Here is a 24,350-nt window from a genome sequence, read left to right as displayed (position 1 = left end):
GACTAATTTGCCAACTGGAAAAGTAACCCAAACCCCGCATGGACAGGATGCATTAAGCATATTTTAATTTAGTAATTTTTATATTAATAGGCTTCGTGTACTTTCTAGGCGTGAAGCCATTCTTGCCAGTAAAAAGGGGCCGGGAGGATAGCTTTATGCTTTACGGGCCTGAATTTTCATCCTCGAGGCTTATAACAGAAGTCAGGAAAATTCCCAGCTTAGCCCATCTGTCTCAGGACCACCAAGCTTGGATCTTCCTTGCTGGGGCGGGAGGTGAGGAGCTAGGTGCAGGTTGGTGTCGGGCCAGCCAACCTGAAAAGGGTTTGGAGGCATTTTGTCCCAGTTAAAATAAAAATACAAATGTCCTCCAGCCCCCACCCCTCACACCCTCCAAACACTTCCCATGACCCATCCAAACTACCACTTGCAAACCTCCATATGCCCTCTATTGTCCCTCATGTGTACCCCATGCCAAGCTCTGCCCTTCCATGCACGCTTTATGGTCCCTCATGTCTCCTATGCCAAGCACTGCCCTTCCACCTACCGCATGGTCCTCCAATGCCAAGCTATGGCACTTCTAGGCCCACTGACCCATCAAACACAGTAAAGAACAAATGAACTCTGTAGTGACAGTGGATTGTGTAAACAAAAAAAGCTTTTTAAAAAAGTAGTTCATTCGTAACTTTCTACCTTGTTGGAAAAACTGTTATTTCACTATAAGCCAACTGGGGTGTTATTTGTTCAGACTCATTAAAATGTCAATAACAAAATAAAACACAATCCCTTGTAACCACTTAACGTTAAGAAAAGAAGTATTGTGAAATACACAGCAGAGATCAGAGAGCCTGAGCTGTCAATCAAGCAATGTTTTCTCTGGGGTGCAGGATTTTCAACAAGCTTAATGAAAATTGTTATAGGTAAGCCTATATATAGGCCTAGGTAGGTAGGGACATGACCGGCGCAACTTGTGGGCCGAAGGGCCGGTTTGTGCTGTAGTTTTTCTATGTTCTATGTCTGGTCTATAATTTCTTTAAAAATTACTATCTTATGGTTAAATAATTACTTGCATAAACAAGGTCATCAACTTACAGAAGGATTTTTAGTTAGGCCTACATCCTGGCCGCACAATGTAAGAACATTCACCAATTTTTCTCGTGTTCTTTTCTGTAGAAGACATGAAAAAATTAAAACAGCATAATTTACCCATTCTTTCTCTTTATACACTATGCTTTGCTTTTAAGTGACCAGTATATATTGTGCAACATTTCACTTAGATTTAATTATAGCAGAATTTAAAAGTGGAGATGATAAATAGCATAATTAATACATACCTGGGAGAATTGGGGTCTCTTCCAGCTCACAGGGACTAAAACATTTGAATTAGAGCCTGATGAGGTCGATGAAGTACTTCGAGTGACGGCTATTGCCCTAGGTTTTCCATCTCTCCCAGATGGACCATGCAGATCATCATAACTTCTTCCAATCACAGGAGTCTCAAAAAAAAAGAAAATTGTATAACAACCTTATCCCACAAATTATTAATCAACTGACTCTAATTTCCTGCATTCATTAAAAAGTAATCAACGAAATAAGAATTGCGTCTCAACAGAATAATTTCAGGAGATTCACGATCTCTGTCAGTGTTTTATAGCATCAGATAGCAGATAATGTTTAAATTGTTTACAATATAATCAATCATGAAGGAGCCAGAAAATAATCATTTTTTTAAAAGCTTAATAAAGTATGAGGTGGAAATTGCATTAGTCACAAATATTTAATAACAGCATCAGTGTTTATTTGTAGGCTCAAACTATTTTCAGAGGTAAATGCTTAATATTTTACTAGATTTGTTAATAATACAATTTTCATTACTGATAAAAAGGGATCTGTATCATGATCTAAAGTAATATCAAATTAGGGACCAAATTTACTCGATGCATTGATGTAATTTGGAAGTAATAGGATCTATGACGATGGTACCGAATAATTTCAGTTAAAAATAAAATCCATAAAACTAACATTTGAAAAGCTTCTAATAGGTGTATTTTATGAAATTATATATGTATATATTCAGTTTTGTTTTTAAAACTTTCTACTGTAGTTAGTTAGCTCATTGTATTGATTATATACAGCAATAGATGTTTTCCATGTACCATGGATCCATAGAAAGAAGCTTGACAAAAGTTTGTTTTTTTCCTCCATTCAGTTTGGTTTTTTCCTCTCAGATAAACTATATAATTTTTTTTTCTTAATTCTTTCATGGTATGAGGAGAACAGGAAGGCCAGATTTTGTTGTCCATATCTAATTCTTCTTGAGCTGTGTAACTTGCTTGGCCATTTCAGAGGGCATTTAAAAATTAACCATTTATGGTTAACCATTTATGGTGATGAATGAATACTTTTCTTCAGTGTTCACCAAGGAGAGGGGCCATGTTTTTGAGGAAGAGAAGGTGTTACAGGCTAATAGGCTGGAGGAAATAGATGTTCGGAGGGAGGATGTCCTGGCAGTTTTGAATAAACTGAAGGTCGATAAGTCCCCTGGGCCTGATGAAATGTATCCTAGGATTCTTTGGGAGGCAAGGGATGAGATTGCAGAGCCTTTGGCTTTGATCTTTGGGTCCTCGCTGTCCACGGGGATGGTGCCAGAGGACTGGAGAATGGCGAATGTTGTTCCTCTGTTTAAGAAAGGGAATAGAAATGACCCTGGTAATTATAGACCGGTTAGTCTTACTTCGGTGGTTGGTAAATTGATGGAAAAGGTCCTTAGAGATGGGATTTACGACCATTTAGAAAGATGCGGATTAATCCGGGATAGTCAGCACGGATTCGTGAAGGGCAAGTCGTGCCTCACAAATTTGACAGAATTTTTTGAGGAGGTAACTAAGTGTGTTGATGAAGATAGGGCAGTTGATGTCATATACATGGATTTTAGTCAGGCGTTTGATAAGGTCCCCCATGGTCGGCTTATGATGAAAGTGAGGAGGTGTGGGATAGAGGGAAAGTTGGCCGATTGGATAGGTAACTGGCTGTCTGATCGAAGACAGAGGGTGGTGGTGGAAGGAAAATTTTCGGATTGGAGGCAGGTTGCTAGCGGAGTGCCACAGGGATCAGTGCTTGGTCCTCTGCTCTTTGTGATTTTTATTAATGACTTAGAGGAGGGGGCTGAAGGGTGGATCAGTAAATTTGCTGATGACACCAAGATTGGTGGAGTAGTGGATGAGGTGGAGGGCTGTTGTAGGCTGCAAAGAGACATAGATAGGATGCAAAGCTGGGCTGAAAAATGGCAAATGGAGTTTAACCCTGATAAATGTGAGGTGATTCATTTTGGTAGGACTAATTTAAATGTGGATTACAGGGTCAAAGGTAGGGTTCTGAAGACTGTGGAGGAACAGAGAGATCTTGGGGTCCATATCCACAGATCTCTAAAGGTTGCCACTCAAGTGGGTAGAGCTGTGAAGAAGGCCTATAGTGTGTTAGCTTTTATTAACAGGGGGTTGGAGTTTAAGAGCCGTGGGGTTATGCTGCAACTGTACAGGACCTTGGTGAGACCACATTTGGAATATTGTGTGCAGTTCTGGTCACCTCACTATAAGAAGGATGTGGAAGCGCTGGAAAGAGTGCAGAGGAGATTTACCAGGATGCTGCCTGGTTTGGAGGGTAGGTCTTATGAGGAAAGGTTGAGGGAGCTAGGGCTGTTCTCTCTGGAACGGAGGAGGCTGAGGGGAGACTTAATAGAGGTTTATAAAATGATGAAGGGGATAGATAGAGTGAACGTTCAAAGACTATTTCCTCGGGTGGATGGAGCTATTACAAGGGGGCATAACTATAGGGTTCGTGGTGGGAGATATAGGAAGGATATCAGAGGTAGGTTCTTTACGCAGAGAGTGGTTGGGGTGTGGAATGGACTGCCTGCAGTGATAGTGGAGTCAGACACTTTAGGAACATTTAAGCGGTTATTGGATAGGCACATGGAGCGCACCAGGATGATAGGGAGTGGGATAGCTTGATCTTGGTTTCAGATAAACCTCGGCACAACATCGTGGGCCGAAGGGCCTGTTCTGTGCTGTACTGTTCTATGTAACCACATTTCTATAGGTCTGGAGCCACATATAGGCCAGGCTGGACAAGAATGACATATTTCCCTCCCGAAGGGGTATTAATGAACAAGATGGGTTTTTACATAGTAGTTGTCATGGTCACCAGTACTGAGACTAGCTTTATTTTCCAGATTTATTAATCAGATGCCAAGGTGAAATTTGAACCTATAACCCTGAGAATTATCCTGGTTCTGGATTACTAGTCCAGTGACATCAATGCTAAGCCACCATTTACGATCAATATAATTTTGTCTTCTTTAGTAAGAAGTAAGATTAATTAAATACAGCAAATCTTAAAATGTGTCTAGGTAATCTTAATCCTGTTCCACTGACCATTGGCCCACGGTGCAAAATTGTTCTTAATCAGCACTAACTGCTAATTTCACTCAGAAAGATCTCAAGATTGCTGGGGTGGGAAATGGAAATGCTTTATACACAAGGATGAAAATGTTAAAATTGAAGATTTTAGGGACTAGAGTTAATGTAGTTCAATAAGAAGACAAGTTTTGAATGTGTTTATGGAGGTTTGGGAATGGATGGCCAACAGGAAAAGTATTGGAATAGTTGGGTCTGCAGTTGACAAAGGTATGGATGAATTTTCAGGAGCAGATGGGCTGAGGCAGGGTAGAATTGCATGATGTTATGAAAATAAGCAGTCTTTGCACTGGATACATATGGTGTCAGAAGAGTAGCTCAAGGACAAAAATACCTCAGAAATGTCAAAATGAAACTCCAGTGTCTTCCCTGGCAACTCTTTCGAAGCATTTTTCCACATTCGATGCATATCTACTTGAGACAGGTCACTATGTTGACAAGATGGCAAAACCAGGCTTGCAGATCGATAGACTACGAGCTTCAGAATGTTTAAGGCTTCCTTCCAGTGAGCACTCTGTAAATGTAGAGCTAACATCAATTACTTCCAAATATTTATAATTAACTACAGATGAATCCGGAGGTCTGCAATTCAAACTAGTATAAAAATTGACAGGTTACCCATTTCAATTTATTGCTCACATATCAAGCTGTGGTGTGGATTCTTCCCCACATTTTCCTCTAAATGGCAGCATCAGAGGGGCTTGACCCCTTTCCTTGGAGTCCAACGCGCTGGGTCCACGATGCTAATAAGTTGCATCAGAGCCCGCCCGATGCAGATTCTGCTGGGGAGGCGGGTAAATGGTGGGAGGACTTTAAATTGGGTTTCAAATCCACTAATTACGTTAAAATGAGCTGTTTGGAATAATCAATGGGTTCCCTCTGGTCTGGTGGGGAACTGATTGGGGCAGGCTGGGTGAATGGTGACAGATTGACACATGTCGAGAATCCTGTGTTTGTCAAATGTCCCAATCAGTGGGACATTGGGATTCCAATAATCGGCAAACGGGGCCGATGATTTCGTCTCATGATTTATTTAGCTCCCAGGAGAAACTGTGCAGGCTTGCAGTTAAAATGCATAGGGTTACTTATCTGCCTGAATTGATGGGCAGCCAACCTGCCTGACCAAGGCCGTGGGATTCTCATAGACATATGCAGATCAGAGTCCAATGATATCATTGGAATCCAACCACTATATTAATGCTGACGTGAATGACGAACCTGCTAGGGCTTGCTGGCAGGTAAAGTTATAAAAAAAAGGATCCAGGACTAAAAGAGAACATTTAAGGCCCGGAGAAGCATGAGTACTGTATTTTCCTGCATGCCTCCCCTCCCGAAAGAACGCCAGACCCTCGCTGAACCTCCTATCCCACATGCTGGCAGACAACCATAGGCTACACCAATTTCCAGAAGCCAGCTGCGTAACTGCCCAAGTGTCAAAACTCACAGGAAGAAGACATCAATCAAGTGTCATTGCTGCTTTTGTGTTTCCACTAATACTCTTCCTTAGGAAGCAGATGTTGTTGCCCCTTCTTATTTTCCTTTTGCACTGATACCTACCCATTACCTGTCAATTGCCTCTACTTTTTGCAATGTTCTATGATATGCAAAGCATTGTTGCCATTTTGGCTATTTCAAACCTGCTTGAGCATGACAAAGTTCTGTTTGATCAGCAATCTTAATCCCAGATGTGGGATTAATTTTATATCACTAATTTTAGTGCATAGATTGCAAAATCATCATGCCCAGTTGCTAGCCATTGAGCCCCTCCTTTTAAGAGTTCAATAGTGATAAAGGTTGGGGGTTGGTGAGCTCAGTTAGCTGGACGGTTGGTTTGCAATGCAGAGTAATGCGCAAGTTCACTTCCTGTACCTGCTGATGTTATCCATCTCAACCTTGCCCCTTGCCTGAGGTGTGGTGATCCTCAGGTCAGATTGCCACCAGTTAGCTCTCCCCTTTGAGGGGGAGAGCAGCCTATGGTCATCTGAGGCTATGGTGACTTTACCTTTTACCTAGTGATATAGGTACAGTCAACTATTTTTGAATCCTGGAGCACTCTGCAAGTTGAGTTTGAATTCTGGTAGGCATTTAAATTTAAAAAGCCAATTTCTGACCACAATTGATGATAGAGACTTTTTTAAAGGATACTTTTATCTTTAAATCATTTCAGCATGAACACCTGCATGACAGATTGGGCCAAATGGCTTGTTTCTGCATTGTATATTGTATGTAATCCCGTGAAACTGCTGGGCCCAAGTACATGGGAATGCTCAGCAGTGAATTTCCTTCCTCAGTCTGGGGTGATCACTGTAAATGGTGCAGGTATCTACCTGAAGTATGTAAATGATCCTGTTCTAGAAACTGAACGAGGGTTGTGCAAATACCAGGTAGGATAGAAGTCAGAAGTCCCACCCTACTGAGGATTATGGGCGGCACGGTGGCACAGTGGTTAGCACTGCTGCCTCACAGTGCCAGGGACCGGGGTTCAGTTCCAGCCTGGGTCACTGTCTATGTGGAGTTTGCACGTTCTCCCCATGTCTGCGTGGGTTTCCTCCGGGTGCTCCAGTTTCCTCCCACAGTCCAAAGATGTGCGGTTTCGGTTGATTTGCCATGTTAAATTGACCCTTGTGTCAGGGGATTAGCAGAATAAATCTGTGGGGTTGTGCCTGGTAGAATTGTGGTTGGTGCAGACTCGATGGGCCAAATGGCCTCCTTCTGCACTGTAGGGATTCTATGATTCATTGCCATTGTGCAAGGAGGAAATTCAAATCCAATACTTTAATTCAGTTTAGTGACATTGCCCACTAATGAATAATTTATAGTAACCAATGGAAAACAGCATAAAATCCATGTTAACAGCATTGATAAGCTCTTAAATGTGAAGTAGTGAAGTATTAAAGTAACACCAGATTGCTCGTGTTAGTGAGTCTTTTTCACTACATGGAAAACCAACAATGCTGATTTCAGTAACTAACCCGAATAGCAACAGCAAAGCAAAAACCGTAACTGTTTTTGAGGTCAATATTTTACCTGAATGAATTTTTCAATGATCTTCAGGACTTCCATGTTAAGTTGTTTAACAGGTATAGATGATAAGTCTACATGGCTTAGAAGGCTGTGAATGATCTGCAGCAAAGACTGTTGCATGCTGGGGAGGCCTTTATCCAACAACTATTAGGTCAGAAGTGTATTTATTAGCTCGTTGCAAAGTTGATTTAACCTTCATATCATTAAGCCAATGTAAATGAATGCTGAGTACAGCCAAAACTGAATAATTAAATGCATATAAACATTAAATCTACTTATATTACTCATTTACATTTCCTGAATAAACTCAAAACATTTTTATTAAACACTCACTGAGTAAATTTAGACCAAGGATTTAGAGGCCCATAATTCTCAAACACTAAATCTGGACTCTGAATTCTGGGCTGGATTTTCAAATGGCCCCTTATCCTCCTCACCCACCCCCTATCGCCCCATGCCAAGTTTTGCATCCCAAATAACCATCTTGTCTCCACATACCCCCATGCCAAGGCAAACTCCACAAACAATCCCTATGGTGACTTATTCCCCCTCTTTAACTTCTATGATTAAAGTGAAATTGACAGCATAGATCAGGGTGGGAGTGAGATGTCAGTCTAGCAATTTCCCCAGGACTCAGGCACTCCAACAAACTAAAGGCATTCTGCACTCTCAGCCAAGTCTCGTTATGTATTCTTGTTCGAGTCCAGATATCCATTAGAGTATTAAAACACCTAAGCCCCAGGGAAAATATGACTGACAGCTCTGGCTCTCTGATCTATGCTGTAAGGCTTCAAGTACTTGCAGTTTTTAATTCTTTCATGGGATATGAGCCCATCATTGTCCTTGAACCTAGTGGCTTGCTCGGCATTTCAGAAGGTAGCTGTGGGTATGGTGTCACATAAGGGTCAGACCGAATAAGGATGGCAGATTTCCTTCCCATGCAAATGTCATAATCTGGCATTAGGGGAACTGGGGGATGACTAGGTTCACACTTTTGCATGGGGAGGGCATGAAGAGCCATCGGGTATGAGTGAGAACAGGGGATATATCTTGGTCAGGGGGGGCTTGTGCAGACATAGGGGTTGTTTGGGGGACATACCTTGTCATGGGTGGCATGACGTGCCAATGGGGTAGGTGCGGATGCAGGAAGTGCATGGTTGGGCATGTGCCGAGTCATCCAGACTCGAAACGTTAGCTCTATTCTCTTTCTATGGGTGCTATCAGACCTGCTGAGATTTTTCAGCATTTTCTGTTTTTGTTTCAGATTCCAGCGTCCGCAGTAATTTGCTTTTCTCTTAAACTAATAGGAGTAGGTTTAAACTTTCTGGATTTGTTTCAATATAAAAGGAAGTATTTTTGGATATGGTCCCAGGGCACCTTTGGGTTGGTCAGGTGACCTTTGGGAATTTTAAAAGTGGGAATGAGTATGTGGACAAAGTACCTGAACTCATTGGAACTGTGAAGTTCTTGAAACCGTCAAAAATGTCGGGGTAAACTGTCAAGTGGAGACGTCAAGATTTACTAGGATGCTATCGGGACTTGATGGATTGAGTTATAAGGAGAGGCTGAATAGACTGGGCATTTAAAACTCTCTGAAAAAACTATTGAGGGATCACTTTGGGACCAGTGACCATAATTCTATTAGTTTTAAGATAGCCATGGAGAATGATAGGTCTGTCCCAAAAGATAATATTCAAAATTGGGGCAAGGCCAATTTTGATGGTATCAGGCAGGAACTTTCAAAAGTTAATTGGGGGAGTCTGTGGGAAGGAAAAGGGACGTCTGGTAAGTGGCATGCTTTCAAAAGTGTGTTAACCAGGGTTCAGGGTAAACACATTCCTCTTAGAGTGAAGGGCAAGGGTGGCAGAAGTCGGGAACCCTGGATGACTCGGGATATTGAGGCCCTGGTCAAGAAGAAGAAAGAGGCACATGGCATGCATAGGCAGCTGGGATCAAGTGAATCCCTTGAAGAGTATAGGGGGTGTAGGAGTAGAGTTAAGAGAGAAATCAGGAGGGCAAAAAGGGGACACAAAATTGTTTTGGCAGATAAGGCAAAGGAGAATCCAAAGAGCTTCTACAAATACATAAAGGGCAAAAGAGTAACAAGGGAGAGAGTAGGGTTTCTTAAGGATCAACAAGGTAATCTATGTGCAGATCCACAAGAGATGGGTGAGATCCTAAATGAATATTTCTCATCAGTATTTACTGTTGAGAAAAGCATGGATGTTAGGGAACTTGGGGAATTAAATATTGATGTCTTGAGGAGTGTACATATTACAGAGAAGCAGGTGCTGGAAGTCTTAAAGCGCATCAAGGTAGAAAAATCTGCGGGACCTGATGAGGTATATCCCAGGACGTTGTGGGGGGCTAGGGAGGAAATTGCGGGTCCCCGAGCCGAGATATTTGAATCATCGATAGTCACGGGTGAGGTGCCTAAAGATTGGAGAGTGGCAAATGTTGTGCCTTTGTTTAAAAAGGGCTGCAGGGAAAAGCCTGGGAACTACAGGCCAGTGAGCCTCACATCTGTGGTGGGTAAATTGTTGGAAGGTATTTTGAGAGACAGGATCTACAGTCATTTAGAGATGCAAGGACTGATTAGGGACAGTCAGCATGGCTTTGTGAGTGGAAAATCATGTCTCACAAATTTGATTGAGTTTTTTGAAGGGGTGACCAAGAAGGTAGATGAGGGCAGTGCAGTTGATGTTGTCTACATGGACTTTAGCAAGGCCTTTGACAAGGTACCGCATGGTAAGTTGTTGCATAAAGTTAAATCTCACGGGATCCAGAATGAGGTATCTAAATGGATACGAAATTGGCTTCTTGACAGAAGCCAGAGAGTGGTTGTAGAGTTGTTTTTCAAACTGGTGAGGTTGATTGGCCATGCTAAAATTGCCCCTTAGTGTCCTGAGATGCATAGGTTAGAGAGGTTAGTGGGTAAGTGTATGGGGGTAGGGCCTGGGTGGGATTGTGGTCGGTGCAGACTCGATGGGCCAAATGGCCTCTTTCTGCACTGTAGGGTTTCTATGATTTCTATGATGGGGGCCTGTGACCAGCGGTGTGCCTCAGGGATCAGTGCTGGGCCCACTGTTATTTGTCATTTATACTAATGATTTGGATGAGAATATAGGGGGCATGGTTAGTAAGTTTGCAGATGACACCAAGATTGGTGGCATGGTGGACTGTGAGGAAGGTTATCTCCAATTGCAGTGGGATCTTGATCAATTGGGCCAGTCGGCTGACAAATGACAGATGGAGTTTAATTTATACAAATGCGAGGTAATGCATTTTGGTAGATTGAACCAGGGCAGGACTTACTCAGGTAATGGTAGGGCGTTGGGGAGAGTTACAGAACAAAGAGTTCTACTGGTACATGTTCATAGCTCCTTGAAAGTGGAGTCACAGGTGGACAGAGTGGTGAAGAAGGCATTCGGCATGCTTGGTTTCATCGGTCAGAACATTGAATACGGGAGTTGGGACGTCTTGTTGAAGTTGTACAAGACATTGGTAAGGCCACACTTGGAATACTGTGTGCAATTCTGGTCACCCTATTATAGAAAGGGTATTATTAAACTAGAAAGAGTGCAGAAAAGATTTACTAGGATGCTACCGGGACTTGATGGATTGAGTTATAAGGAGAGGCTGAATAGACTGGGACTTTTTTCTCTGGATCGTAGGAGGCTGAGGGGTGACCTTATAGAGGTCTATAAAATAATGAGACGCATGGACAAGGTAGATAGTCAATATCTTTTCCCAAAGGTAGGGGAGTCTAAAACTAGAGGGCATAGGTTTAAGGTGAAGAGGGGCAATTTTTTCACACAGAGGGTGGTGAGTGTCTGGAACAAGCTGCCAGAGGTAGTAGTAGAGGCGGGTACAATTTTATCTTTTAAAAAGCATTTAGATCGTTACATGAGGACGATGGGTATAGAGGGATGTGGGCCAAATGCAGGCAATTGGGATTAGTTTAGGGGTTTTAAAAAGGGCGGCATGGACAAGTTGGGCCGAAGGGCCTATTTCCATGCTGTAAACCTCTATGACTCTATCTGGAGTTTACAAGAACAATTGCTTGCTATTTCCCTCTGTTTGTAGACACAAGTCTTAAGGCCACTGGATTAGTGTTGCATGACTGATTTCACAACTGTTCATTATTATTGTAAGATTACAATAGGGCACAGTAGTTAGCACTGCTGCCTCACAGCGCCAGGGACCCAGGTTCAATTCCGGCCTTGGATGACTGCCTGTGTGGATTTTGCACGTTCTCCCCGTGTCTGTGTGGGTTTCCTCTGGGTGCTTTGGTTTCCTCCCACAGTCCAAAGATGTGCGGTGGATTGTCCATGCTAAATTGATTCTTAGGCTGGAATTTTACTGTGCTGCATGCCATGGGAATCGGAGCGGGCGAGGGGTGGAACATGGAAAGGTCTGTTGACCTTGAGCGGGATTTTACTCTTTCAGGACAAGAGAGGCTGTTAAAACCCCACCCTTAGGCAGGAAATTTACTGGCACGCCTGCCCGAGGCTCGTAAGATCGTGCCTGAGGCCAACGGAGAATGCCGTCCTCCGAGCCTCACCCGCCCCGATTTTGGGGCAGGCATGCCAGTAAAATCAGGACCCTAGGATGGAATTTTACTGGCATGTCCGCCCAAGTTTCACATGATCCCGCCCGAGGCCAACGGAGAATCAGGGCAGGCGTGCTAGTAAAATTCCGGCCTTAGTGCCCATTACAGGTATTAGCGGGATAAACATGTGGGGTTAGAGAAAGAGGGTTGTAGGTGGGCCTAAGTAAGATGCTCTGTAGGAGAGTGGGTGCAGACTTGATGGGCCGAATGACCTCCTTCTGCACAGTAGTGATTCTGTGACTCTATGCCTGCCATTTCAGTTTAATTGACAGCTCCAAGTGGTTATGGACTCTTTGAAATTGGACTATGAATTTCAATACTTGATCTTATTAATGAATTTTGCATTTGTGTGAAATGTTTGTTGTTATAAGGGATAATGCAGTTGAAGTAATGTAAATATAGTAAATAGGTTTTCATGAATGAGAACGCTTATAAAAAATTTAAGTCTGCAATAGACACTTGGAACTATTTTATTTAATTTCAACATTTGTAAATACTGGGTGAGTTGACAGGGTAAAGGGTGGGGGGGGGGGGGGGGCATGTTTTTGCACTAAATTGGCATAGGGGCTATAAAGGGCCAGAGGTGGGAGGGGACATAAGTTGGCATGGAAGGCATGAAGGACTGTGGAGATGGGCAAGGGCATAGATTAGCATAGAGATATGAGGGGCCATATGTGTGAGCCACTGCATTCCACTGGCAGTGCTTTCTGGGCATTCATCACCCTCTGTGTGAAAAACTTTCCCCGCATGTCTCCCCTAAACTTATCACTTCTCAGCTTAAATCTGTGCCCTCTTGTAGTGGGCCTTTTGACCCTGGGAGAAAGCCTCTGATTATCCACTCCATCTATGCCTCTCATAATTTTGTAGACCTTTATCAGGCCACCCCTCAGTCTCCATCTTTCCAGTGAAAACAATCCGAGTTTATCTAACCTCTCCCCACATCTAAAATCTTCTCTCCCTATTATGAATAAGTGGATATCTATTACCACAAGTCTTTACTTCTTTGATATCACAGGACTGTCACAGGTTAGATGTACGCATCTATTTTTTATGTTCAGAACACCAACTACCCATTAAACCAATAGGAATAAAACCATTTTGAAATTAAAAATAGCATAAACTTACCATGTCATTATGGATGGAATTCTCCCATCTGGGACTCAGTTTTGTGGTGGGGGTGGGAATGGAGAGTGTTTCCCACTGTGAAGGCCAATGGGAAGCCACATCATATTTTCCATCCCCGACCTAATTAGTTATGTACCTGGAGGTTTAGCACCATATTACGTAGTGGGATGGGCATGATGGCACTATATGGGTGCCATATTTAAAGACTCCAATAACACTGACCCACTGTTGAAGAAAAAAAATGGATCCCCTGGAACACTCTGAGGCTGGAAGATGGAGCTCCTCGATGACACTAAATCAGGAACATCCACCTGTAGATGGTTCCCCTCACCCACTACTGTGATGTTCCAGGGTCCAGAATTACTAGCGGCCTACATCAGAACTCCGGAGCCAAGCCCCAGGCATTGTTAAGGTAAACCTGACTTCTGCCTGCCAAGTTGTTCCAGACATATTCTGGACCGGTGTGTTTTCCCATTGGCGTCGTGGAGAATTGGGTGTGGGGTGGAAGATACCAGTCAGGACTTCATTGGCATCCCTTAGCAGGATGCAAAGCAGTTTCACACCAATCTTCAGCAGATTTTCCAATCTGCCATGGTGTGTAGCAGCAGAAGATCCCGTGGAAAATTCATGCTGGCGTAAAACCAATTTTTGGACTCCCACCGAATGCTCCCATCCCACCTGACATTGAACCCACCGGTGTGGACATGGGAGAATTCCGTCCCATGTCTTAAGTGCTGCTTGTAACTGATCATACAATATAGTCTATCAGAACAGGATGTTGGCTAAAACAACATTGATGAATTGCACATGTTTTATTCCTCAGTATAAGATGAGTAGTGTTTCTCTTTAAAGAGAAATAGGTGATGGATGGGGGCCTGAGATGGCATGGATAAGGCCTGGGGAGTGTGTGGGAATAAGAGGATGTGAGGGTTGTTTTATATTATTTTAAAACTTTGATGCAGTTGAACTCAAACTACCAAACCTGACTAAATTTGGGCGTTCCATAAATTAATCGAAACCTGCCAAATTGTGATCAATTCAGGTTGGAGCAGCACGATTTACTACTTATTATTATTTATAATAAATAAAGAGAAAATGCTGCAAATCTGAAACAAAAATACCAAGTAGTGGAAATGCAGTAGGTCAATCAATGCTTTTGTGAAGAGACAGATAGAGTTGTCTTCAGAACTGTTTTAAAGAAGAGTACAATGATTTTACTGTCAATTTTGCTGTATGTTCATAGCTTCTTCAGTTTTACTTTCAAGTAAAACAAATCCTGATTACAATACTGAATGATGTACATCTGAAGAAATGAAAATATGAATAACAAAATATATATATTACACACACCTCTGCCAGATATGTAACAAGGTTTAAAGTGATTTCAGCGAAGGACTCATGAAGATAACGGCAAACAACATTAACCCATGTAGCACAATCTCGTGTATAGCTGTGGTTCTTATACAAGGTCATTACATGTGCTAAGTTGGAAAGCTTGGGGTTCTTTTCTTCTAAACAGACCTAATAGGGAAGTACACAAAAATATTGCATGTTTAGGTTTTAAAACATGATTGTTAAAATAAATCTGCTTGCTAAATATACTATCAAAAGCACAAACCTGGGCTATGCGATCTGCAGAATCCTTGCAGAACTGGGTAGGGTTATCAAAGTGTTGAATCAAATGTGGAAGCAGGCAGAGAACATTCAAGGGGAATCCTGAAATAGCCAAATAATGAAAAGATAGTTGAACTACTACTGCATTCTGAACAATTGCTGAAGGTAATTTCTTCTTGAGCTCTTCCTATTAAATCCCTTTAATTTTTTGTACTGCCATGCACATGCATTATTTCTCTGAACACAGCCTGTGAGGCAGTCGTGCATTTGCACAGCTTAATGGGGTCACTTCATCAGATCTTTGTCATTTCTCATTTTTGTATTTTATGCTTCATATGAAATATATAAACATAATAAGTAAGATTCTGTGATGGATCTGTTCCACTTGTTGTATTTTCTCTTTGTGTTGTCATTGTATTGACATGTATTATTTAACATTTATTCAAGTCTCAATTGTCTATTATATGTGCAAATAAAATAAAAATAAGATCTACTTTATCAATACAATTATCTATCTCATAAAACTTACATCAGAAGGGGTAATAGATTGCAAAAGCAAAGTTCCATGAAGTTACTGTCAGAGATAATAGAACAATCTCATTGCTTTTTACACTCTTTTAACCAATTTACAATTCCTGCTTAAATTTGTGATTTTTGGGAAGTTCTAAATCTTTGTAGTCGTCTTTGTGAAGAAGTACTTTCATAAGAATATTATAGTATTTGAGAAAACAAAGTCTAGGAAATCATTGGAAATTGAATGTGTTTTAAAGGTTTTAACTGCATTGGTTTTATGTTAGTTCAAATTCCAACAGATCAATATTAAATAGAAACTTTTTTTAACAAGAGACTTGTATTAAACACCTCCTTACATTTCTTTTTATAAATCTTTCCATATAAATGTATCTAGATTTTTGACCACTTTTATAACTTTCAGACTTTTTAGTAACATTTTTGCTATAAATTCAGTTGGTTACTCTAAAATATTTGCTTTATGAGTACTAAAAATGGCATATTCAATCAGTAAAGCATGTGTATGACTGCTAAATATACGCATACTACTTTTTTGTAGGCATTTTTACAAAGGTACCAGTGCCTGCACAGCAGAACACACTGGACTGCACATTAAATAGGCTTGTAAACTTTACTCACACAAAACAAAAACAGAAAATGCTGGAAAATCGCAGCAGGTCTGACAGCATCAGTGGGGAGAGAATAGAGCCAACGTTTTGAGTCTAGATGACCCTTCGTCAGAGCTCTGATGAAGGGTCATCTACACTCGAAACATTGGCTCTATTTTCTCCCCACAGATGCTGTCAGATCTGCTGAGATTTTCCAACATTTTCTGTTTTGTTTCAGATTCCAGCATCTGCAGTATTTTACTTTTATCTTAATGTAAATTTTACTGATCTGCTCTAAACATTTACTATTCCCTGAACCTCCAAGATACATAGGCTACCCAACTTCTCCTTTAAATATCCTGTTTATTTTTTCCCTTTTCTAAATATAACCACAAAATGTCTGTCCATTTTCTCTAAGGTGCAGAGCAATCTGTTCCTTTTCTTGCCAATTATAATGGTTTACATGCTCCCTCTCCACACCCTGTCTATCTGCCCATTTGTGGAAATAGATGTGACTGTTCAAGACTTTGGTTACTTTCACAGTATCAGGCACAGAAATTGAAAGTCACAGAGGACATTAAGTTATCTTTAGAATTTCACAGTAGCTAAAATTAAACTGTCATGGGTGCAAAATGGACGGTACCAGATCCCTATCTGTTATACAACTAGGGTTACCAATCCTCCTGAAAGAAATCCAGGAAAAGAATAATAGGTTCATTTCCATTTTCTTTGAACATTTTCATTCATAAATTTTAAAAATATAGTTTATGCAGGTGGGGGGATGAAAGGCAGTAAACAGACGGTCATGTGAGGAAACTCCAAGAATATGTTGATGGCTCTCTTTACACCCCATCCAGTTTTTTTCCCATCAACTCTTGGTGGGGAAAAAAATCAGGTGGTATATATAATAGATGGGGGACGATCCATTACTGCTGATTTTGTGCCCGTTATTTGCTACCAAACTGTCAAAAAATCTGAACCAGCTACTCTATTGCCTAACTGAGATGCTAAACCCAATATTGCATGTGTTAGTCATTTAGCAGCAAAATTACCAACGGATGCAGAATCGCCCCATTGTGACCAAGCCTTACTTAAACATGACATTAAGCAATTAGCAAAAATTAAAAACACTCAATAAATAACCAAGTCCCTTCAATATAAAAGGCCAAAAACCATTTTCAATTAGTTCTATATAACTGTTTGATGATTGTAATTATTCCACACATTTACCTATTGCTTGAGTTAAATCTATCACAGGTATTCGAGAAACAGGAGTCAGTTGGCTAAAGAGTTGCAGAGTTAGGTCGGTGGTGGATAGAGAAGTAAATCCTTTTAGCAGTAGCTGCTGTAACCCTGAGAAGTTTGTCCACTTCAGCTGTCCTTGTAGCTTTTCAAGTTTTTCCCTAGTTTCTGCTTTATCCAAAGGGAGATGTATCAGAAGTTTAATTAACAATCGTTGTGCCATTTGGTATTCAAACTCAAAATCTGACTCCATCAGTGCTACTGCAGACCAGAAAATAGTGGCCAATAGATTCATGGGATTATTAATATTGGTTGGGTCAATTATGCTGTCCTTAAGAGAGAATGAGCTCCGGGTTTTTGACACAATAACTTGTTGTCCATTTGCCTGGATTCTGTCCAATGTAGCACTACGTGGAGGATCAGAGCATCTGTCTGAAACACCAAACTTCTTTGGCACAGAAAAGCTTCTCTGATGTCTACTGCGTTCTGCAGTAATCCCACCACTGTTCAATATTCCTGATGTTAGGTTCAGCTGCCCAGTGCTCTTCCGACTTGATGCCAGTTTGGTATTCATCATGAAATCAGGTGAGGAAGACCTGATAAAAACAAATTAAATTAACATCACATAATTTGGCCAAATTTATAAAAGTGAATAAATAATTGTAAAATTAAATTTTAAAGAGAATGGGAAAGATTGGGATTGGACTAAGTGGATGGATCACTATTTCAAAAAGTTGGCACAGTTTCGATAGGCAGACTTGAATTCCTTCTGTTCCATAAAATTCCATATATTGTATAATAGCATACACCAACATAAACATTTAAGGATGAAATTTTATGAGATTCTTTGGGCGGGCGTGAAACTGGGAGAGTCCCAGATCCGTTTTTTGGGCGCATTTTGAGGCCCAATCTTTAAAATTTTGGGTGAGTCCATTTCCCACTACAGAAGGCAGTAGGCAGGACTTAACTCGCTAGACAGCCTGTAGAGGGAGGTATTGCGCATGTGCAGACTTCTGATGCTGCACATGCGCATTAACGGTAGCAGGGGTCTGATAGACAAAGAGACTGTCAGGCCCTTGCTACTGCAAGCAGCCTCAAGTAGCAACGCCCCCCCCACTGCGATCGCGGGGGCCCACAGCCTGGGATGCAGCCCCCGCCGCCCAGACCAATCGTGGACACCCTCTCTCCCCCACCGATCGTGGCCCCGCCGCCCTCCCCCAGCGATTGCAGCCCTGCTGCCCTACCCACCAATTGCATGCAAAGTGGCAGTGGGCCGCCTCCCCCCCCGTCCCCAGACCCACTCCATTGGCCCTGCACACCCACTGACACTGTCCCCACATGCCCCGTCCACCCACACCCCTCCATTGGCCCTGCCCAGTGGGCATTGCCAAGGTGCCAGGGTGGCACTGCTAGTCTGGCACTGCCCAAGGGGCATCCCTGCCTTGCCCTGGCCTCTCCGTGTGGGTCTCAATAGCCTCCTGTTGCACCAGCGAGGACTACATGACTGTTCCCCGTTCATGGAGATTAGGTGTTTTCCAAGCCAGAGAGAGCCTCTCCCAGCGAGGCTATAAAGGCAAGCGAGCCTGGACAATTGAGCACCGGGCTCGCTAAATATATTCAAAACACTATTTTAATAAATTTAAATAAATTAACTAGCCTCTCGCCCATTTCCGGTGAGAGGCTGAGCGCGTCGGAAATCCGGCTGTCATAAAATCGTGCCGGTCGCGAAAACCGGCGCCATTTGAGCTAGCTGTTTTACGCCCAATTTTACGGCATTTTCCCACCACAGAACGGGTGTAAAGCGGCAGTAAAATTCCACCCTAAATGTTTGAGTCTTTAACCTAAAATGTTGATAGCAAGGAATGTTGCTGTTAAATGTACTCTTGTGAATGATGAAGCAAACCTCATATTATATTCATGTAGTTAAGAATAGCCTGCAATATTACTTTTTCCCTCGTTGGTACTATGTTCATGTCTTCTTCCTCTAAGACATTGGCTTTTCTGGGATATAGTTCCACAAATGCTGCATGCTCTCCAGTGCCTCACCCAAATGGCCATCATCCATGTATCAGCCTGCTCACACTGTCTATAACAGCAGCCTAGCAATGAAGAATGTGACTGTCACCACTGTCCCACCTGTGGTTAAATGAAAATGTTTCGAGGCCACTTCAAATAGGTGGAATTGTAAAAGTACTGTGAGATGAATGCAATTGAGCTCATTTTTGGATTTAAAACCGAATAGCATCTTGACTTGGCCTTGATGCATTCCTGAGACTTGGCTGAGAGCTCCCTCAGCTATTAGAAAACGAACAGCTGTTCCCCAGAGGAAACGCTGTTTGATTGACAGCTCAGCTCTCTGATCTCTGCAGTTAATTTCACAATGTCTGTTGACATTTGATAAGTTAGTTTCAAGGGTTTGTGGTTTTTGAAACTTCAAAGAATCTGGATGATTGATACTTTTATTTGCTTGGTCCAGACTTCCTTTTCAAGCACATGGTAACATTAATGGATGAATAAATATCAACGAATAATATTTTTTCAAAGGTTTCTTGTGATCATTGTGATCTAGAAAGTATACAATGAGTCAATAAGCTTGAAAGTGCTAGAGCTTGGCATGGTGCCTTGAAGAGACAGAAAGGGAGGATGGAAGGGCAGAGTTTGGTGTAGGAGGCATGAAGGAACATCAGAGTGGATAGAAGGGCAGACCTTGACATGGGGGCATGAGGGGCCTGAGAGGGCAGAGCTTGTCATAGGGGGCATGTGGGGGCCAGAGGAAGTAAATGGGAGGGCAGAACTGCCAACTGCAGTGTCAATTTACTTAAAATGTTGAATAACTAAATAAGAAAAAATTGAGAGAAAAAAAGATACTGCATCTCAAAATAGCTATCATGGTCTCTTACCCCCAATTCTGCTTCTGCTTCTGATTTGCAATGTACTGGTTCAGGACACCTGCTCCCAGTTATCTGCCTGTACCAATTTATGATCAATCATTAAACTTTATAGCCCAAAACGTTTTTTGCAACCCAATATTTTATTTTTTGCAGCCTTTATAAAGATATTTTAATCATCTTACATTATAAGCTATAAAGGCTTAAAATTATATTTGTTAGTACAGCCTTTAGAAAAGCTTTACAAATTTTTGCTCCTATATATGAGGCTACTTACTTTTAAGAAGCTACATCCCTCTTAATTTTCCAAAACTGAAATGTCAGCATACATGAGCTATTTATATTTTCCTTTCCACTTTGGTGATTTCAGCATTAGATCCAATTTGGCTTGGTATTTTGTCTGCATATGTTTGAATATATTAAATCGTTTCTGTAAAGAATTCCGTTTGATCAATGCAGTAGGAAATAAAGCATCAACTTGTAATCTTGCTTTTTTAGCTTTGGAACAAAACCTTTTTTTGACATAACATTCAAAACATCACAGAACGTTCTGTAAGAAGTAAAAATCTTACCTAGATAGAACAGCTAACAAATCACTGTTCTTTAAACAATCTGCCAAATTGTCAATGCCTGCTTCCAGTGTCAGGAGTGCTTCCATTACATAACCCTAACATAAGATAGAATGATATTTAAAATTAGAGTTTAGTAAACAGCACTTTCTTACAAGTATAACTTGACAGAGTTATACTATAGAGAAAAGTTTGCTAAATAATTATTACAGAGTAGTCATTCATCCGATAACTGTTCCTAATGGGTGCATGCTCGCCTCTGCTTAGCTGACACACTCTGCTTTACTTTTCTGAGTGATAGCCTAAAATTAGTATGAGGTAGGACTTCCATCCACCTCTAGGAGAACGTCCTGCCTCATGGAGTTGTTGGCCAATTGGAGGCTGGCAGCTCTGCACACTGGCAATGCCAAACAGGAGTGGTGGCCATTGCTGGTGCTGCAGGTAGGTCAGAGTTCAACGGTGGACCCAGACATTTAGGTAAGTCTGAGATCTCACTGGGGCCAGGTTGATGTGCCCCGGTGAGGTTATGGGGAATATGCTGGATAGGACAGGAGGGAGAGAGAGTGGATGTGGGGAGGCAAAACTTTGAGAGGAGCACCTTTGATTGACACGGGGGACCTGGAAGGGAGGCACCCCACTTTCATTGACCAGCAGTCTGCTAGGCTGATCCTGCCAGCTACAAGTTGGGCACAAGCCTCTCCTGTCACCTATTTTATTGGAGCAGTGATGGGATGAGACCCTTAATTGGGCACTAACTGCAAACTTAGGGCCTTAATTGGGCCACAGATGGGCAACCCATCCAAAGCGACTCTTCACCATCACTTTGCAGCAGGTAAACTGACAAGGGCAGGGCACCCTAATTTAAGGGTTCATCCACCTGTTTTCCTGCCCACAGACGGCCTGTAAAATTCAGCCCATGACATTTTAGCATCTATCTTAATCTTATGTGTCCCAATTATTTGTTACGGTCCCTATGTAAAAGTTAAAATTAAAGTGAAGGGATTCAATGGTTTTACCTCCTGGTTTGATATCTGTGAGGATAATTCAATGTAATTGGCAGTTTCCCCTGCCTGATGACAAGACTGCTGCGGTAAGCCTGGAGATCCCTTTGAATTGGCAACAGATTCAAACTGGTGTCAGAAAGAAATCCAGATGCAAAATATCGCTTGATCTTTTTGGGCAGCTTTTTTCAAGGTCGACAGTGAGCACCATTGTTTCACTGTTGACCTGAAATTCAGCCCATGGTAGCTTAGTATTAGTGTGGCCCAAAACAACATGCCTGGAAGAAATTCAAGCTGTTTATTTTCAGTTTTTTTAAGTTTTAGGGAAATAGTGACTCATACTTGATTAAAGTACGGGCCCACCAGAACTTCTTCAGTAGTTTGCCATGTGAACATCCAGCACTTGTGGGCTCAGATAGTGATGTTCGGCTTCTCGAGCTTGGTGATATTACCAAGCATGACCTTATTCTCATTTTACACCTACTTATCAGAAGGATTCAATGTACAGTGATCAAGAACTCTGACAAGTGCTAGCTGGGGAGATCAAAACGAATCACAGTGCACCTTCAATTTCTTCACCTGTGTTCAGCTAATGTAGCAGTGACCAGAAATCCAACTTCAAACCTTCTTGGTTTCTATGGCTAGGTCTCAGACTAGGCAGGCAGTGTACTTAAGCACTAAATTATGAGGGAAAATATTCAAAATTCTAGTTCCTTTTACAGTAACTTGCAGAGAATTTAATCACACATGTAAAGTATACCTGAACCTCATCGCCATGTTCTCCTATAACTTCTACCAGCCTTGACAGTAAGTCAGATAAAGCATGTGCAGAAAGAGGTTGCTTCAATGCCCTAAAGATTTGGAATGAGCGACCTGCATAATGCCGTGATGAGCTGGAAAGTGCTGTTTGTAGAGCAACTTCACTCAATCGTTGTTCCATACAGCAACCTAGGCAAAATGGAGAGACCATGTATCTTTATTATAAATGTTCTGTTAATAGATAAGGTTTATCAACAATATCGAATATTATTTCTCGAAATTAAGCAATGTAGAAAAAAACACATTCCTAATTTTAAAGCAGGGAATTGAGGCAATCAAGGCAGACAGCAATTTGTCCTGATCTTAGCAGCATGACTGTTATCTTCATTTCCGGTCAGCTTCCTGTTTACATTTGACAGGAAAGAGCACATGATCATTGGGCACAGTGCCGGGTGGCAAAAGGCAGTCATTAACAAACAAAAGAATGGTACCCATCAATCAAATTATGGTGCATGGGAGGGATCATTTTAAATTAAAGGACATTTTGATAGTGGGGATGAGCTAGAGCCTGGGGTAGAGGAGTTGTAAAGACTATGGCCGGGATTCTCCTAAAAAAATTCTAAGTGCTGAATTCGCATAAAAACGGGAGTAACTCCTGCTGGTTTTTTTGGTGGGATTTTCAAAATAAATCTCCCACACTGTGCACTGCAGAGTGCCTCAGGGAGATTCACGCTGAAAATCAGGAGACAGGGCTTATTCCCGCTGGAGAGGCTAGCAGCATAGCACTGAACGGGCCACTGCGCATGCGCCGATCTGTCAGGGTGGAGATTGGCGCATGCAGAGTAGCCCTGCACTGCAGGTCTCCCGATCGTTGGCCGACTTAATCGCTGGCCAGCCTTGCAAACCCCCATCGTTGGCTGCGGGACCCTCCCTACTCCCGATCACTGGTCTCCCGGACATCTCCAGGCCAGTCCCCCATTCCCCTGGAGCTGACAATGCTGGAAATCTGAGTCCTGGAGATGCACGGATGTTGTGTTGCACAGCGGGGAGCCTACTAAACGGCATCCGCTGATGTCTCCCAGCCCTTTGTGCTGCTGGAATCGTCCCCTATATGACTTAGAATGATGATCGGAATTTCATTTTATTTAATAACTCAAAGTTGGATATTAACCTTAGCTTGTGCATCAGGAAAGTTTGACCATTTATCCAAATGGTGGGATGTTTCAGAGAAGATGTGTGATCAAAATGGCAGACCAGAGAGGAAAGAAAAACTTAGAAGTTTTGATTTTGGTCTTCCAACTGTATTTGAGTGCATCTGGGTGACCCGTTCAAGTTTCTAGCACAGAAAATGTCAGCACTGGCTGCTGGTAGCAATTTCACCTCTGAGTCTAAGACCATAGATTCATGCCCCATTCTAGAGACTTCAGTATCCAGCCTATGCTGACACTTCAGTTGGGAGACCAAAATGTCATCCATTAATGCAAGAATACGTCTTGCCTGAATGGAATTACCGACACTGTGGAGGTATTTGTCCTTGGAACACATTCTCATAACTGAAGAATATGGTGTAAATTTGGGAATGGTGGAAAAACAGGGTGCTGAAGTGAAGAAGTAAATTACTTAATAAGTAATATCAGCAAAGTACCCAATGAACTACTAATTTCATTTAAATGTTTTACTTTTCCTCAGTAAATATTTTTAAACTTCAAATTTGCTTTATTTCATATAATTTCCATGCTTTGCCATGCAATCTCTTCTATCTGTATTTCCAGGATGGTCCAGACCTTTTGCCTCTCTTGGCCAATGCAACCACTACTAAATTGGTCAGAATCAGCTGGGTTTCTGTGGAAATCAATAGGATATTCAACATTTAGGAAGAACAAGCAAAAAGAAAAATGAGGTGGTGCTGCACTGATAAAAGGGGAT

At 41.9% G+C, this 24,350-nt stretch overlaps 1 protein-coding gene across 2 annotated transcripts in view; it reads right to left on the bottom strand.

Annotated features, from left to right (window-relative positions):
• LOC144499778 (protein furry homolog) overlaps positions 1-24,350 on the bottom strand; it is a 302,728-nt gene that overhangs the window by 49,732 nt on the left and 228,646 nt on the right. For both annotated transcript variants that reach the window (XM_078222227.1, XM_078222228.1), the window contains exons 42-50: positions 22,426-22,613; positions 20,668-20,762; positions 17,196-17,803; positions 14,852-14,949; positions 14,584-14,754; positions 7,500-7,640; positions 4,807-4,986; positions 1,332-1,493; positions 1,090-1,164 (exon numbers count right to left, since the gene is read on the bottom strand). In XM_078222227.1, coding sequence (XP_078078353.1) covers positions 1,090-1,164; positions 1,332-1,493; positions 4,807-4,986; positions 7,500-7,640; positions 14,584-14,754; positions 14,852-14,949; positions 17,196-17,803; positions 20,668-20,762; positions 22,426-22,613 — 1,718 coding nt within the window. The remainder of the gene's footprint in view (positions 1-1,089; positions 1,165-1,331; positions 1,494-4,806; positions 4,987-7,499; positions 7,641-14,583; positions 14,755-14,851; positions 14,950-17,195; positions 17,804-20,667; positions 20,763-22,425; positions 22,614-24,350) is intronic.

This window comes from Mustelus asterias, chromosome 10, assembly GCF_964213995.1.
Source record: "Mustelus asterias chromosome 10, sMusAst1.hap1.1, whole genome shotgun sequence".
In the NCBI taxonomy this organism is placed as follows: domain Eukaryota; kingdom Metazoa; phylum Chordata; class Chondrichthyes; order Carcharhiniformes; family Triakidae; genus Mustelus; species Mustelus asterias.
Note: the sequence above shows the minus strand (reverse complement) of the source record. Positions and strands in the feature narration are given on the sequence as shown.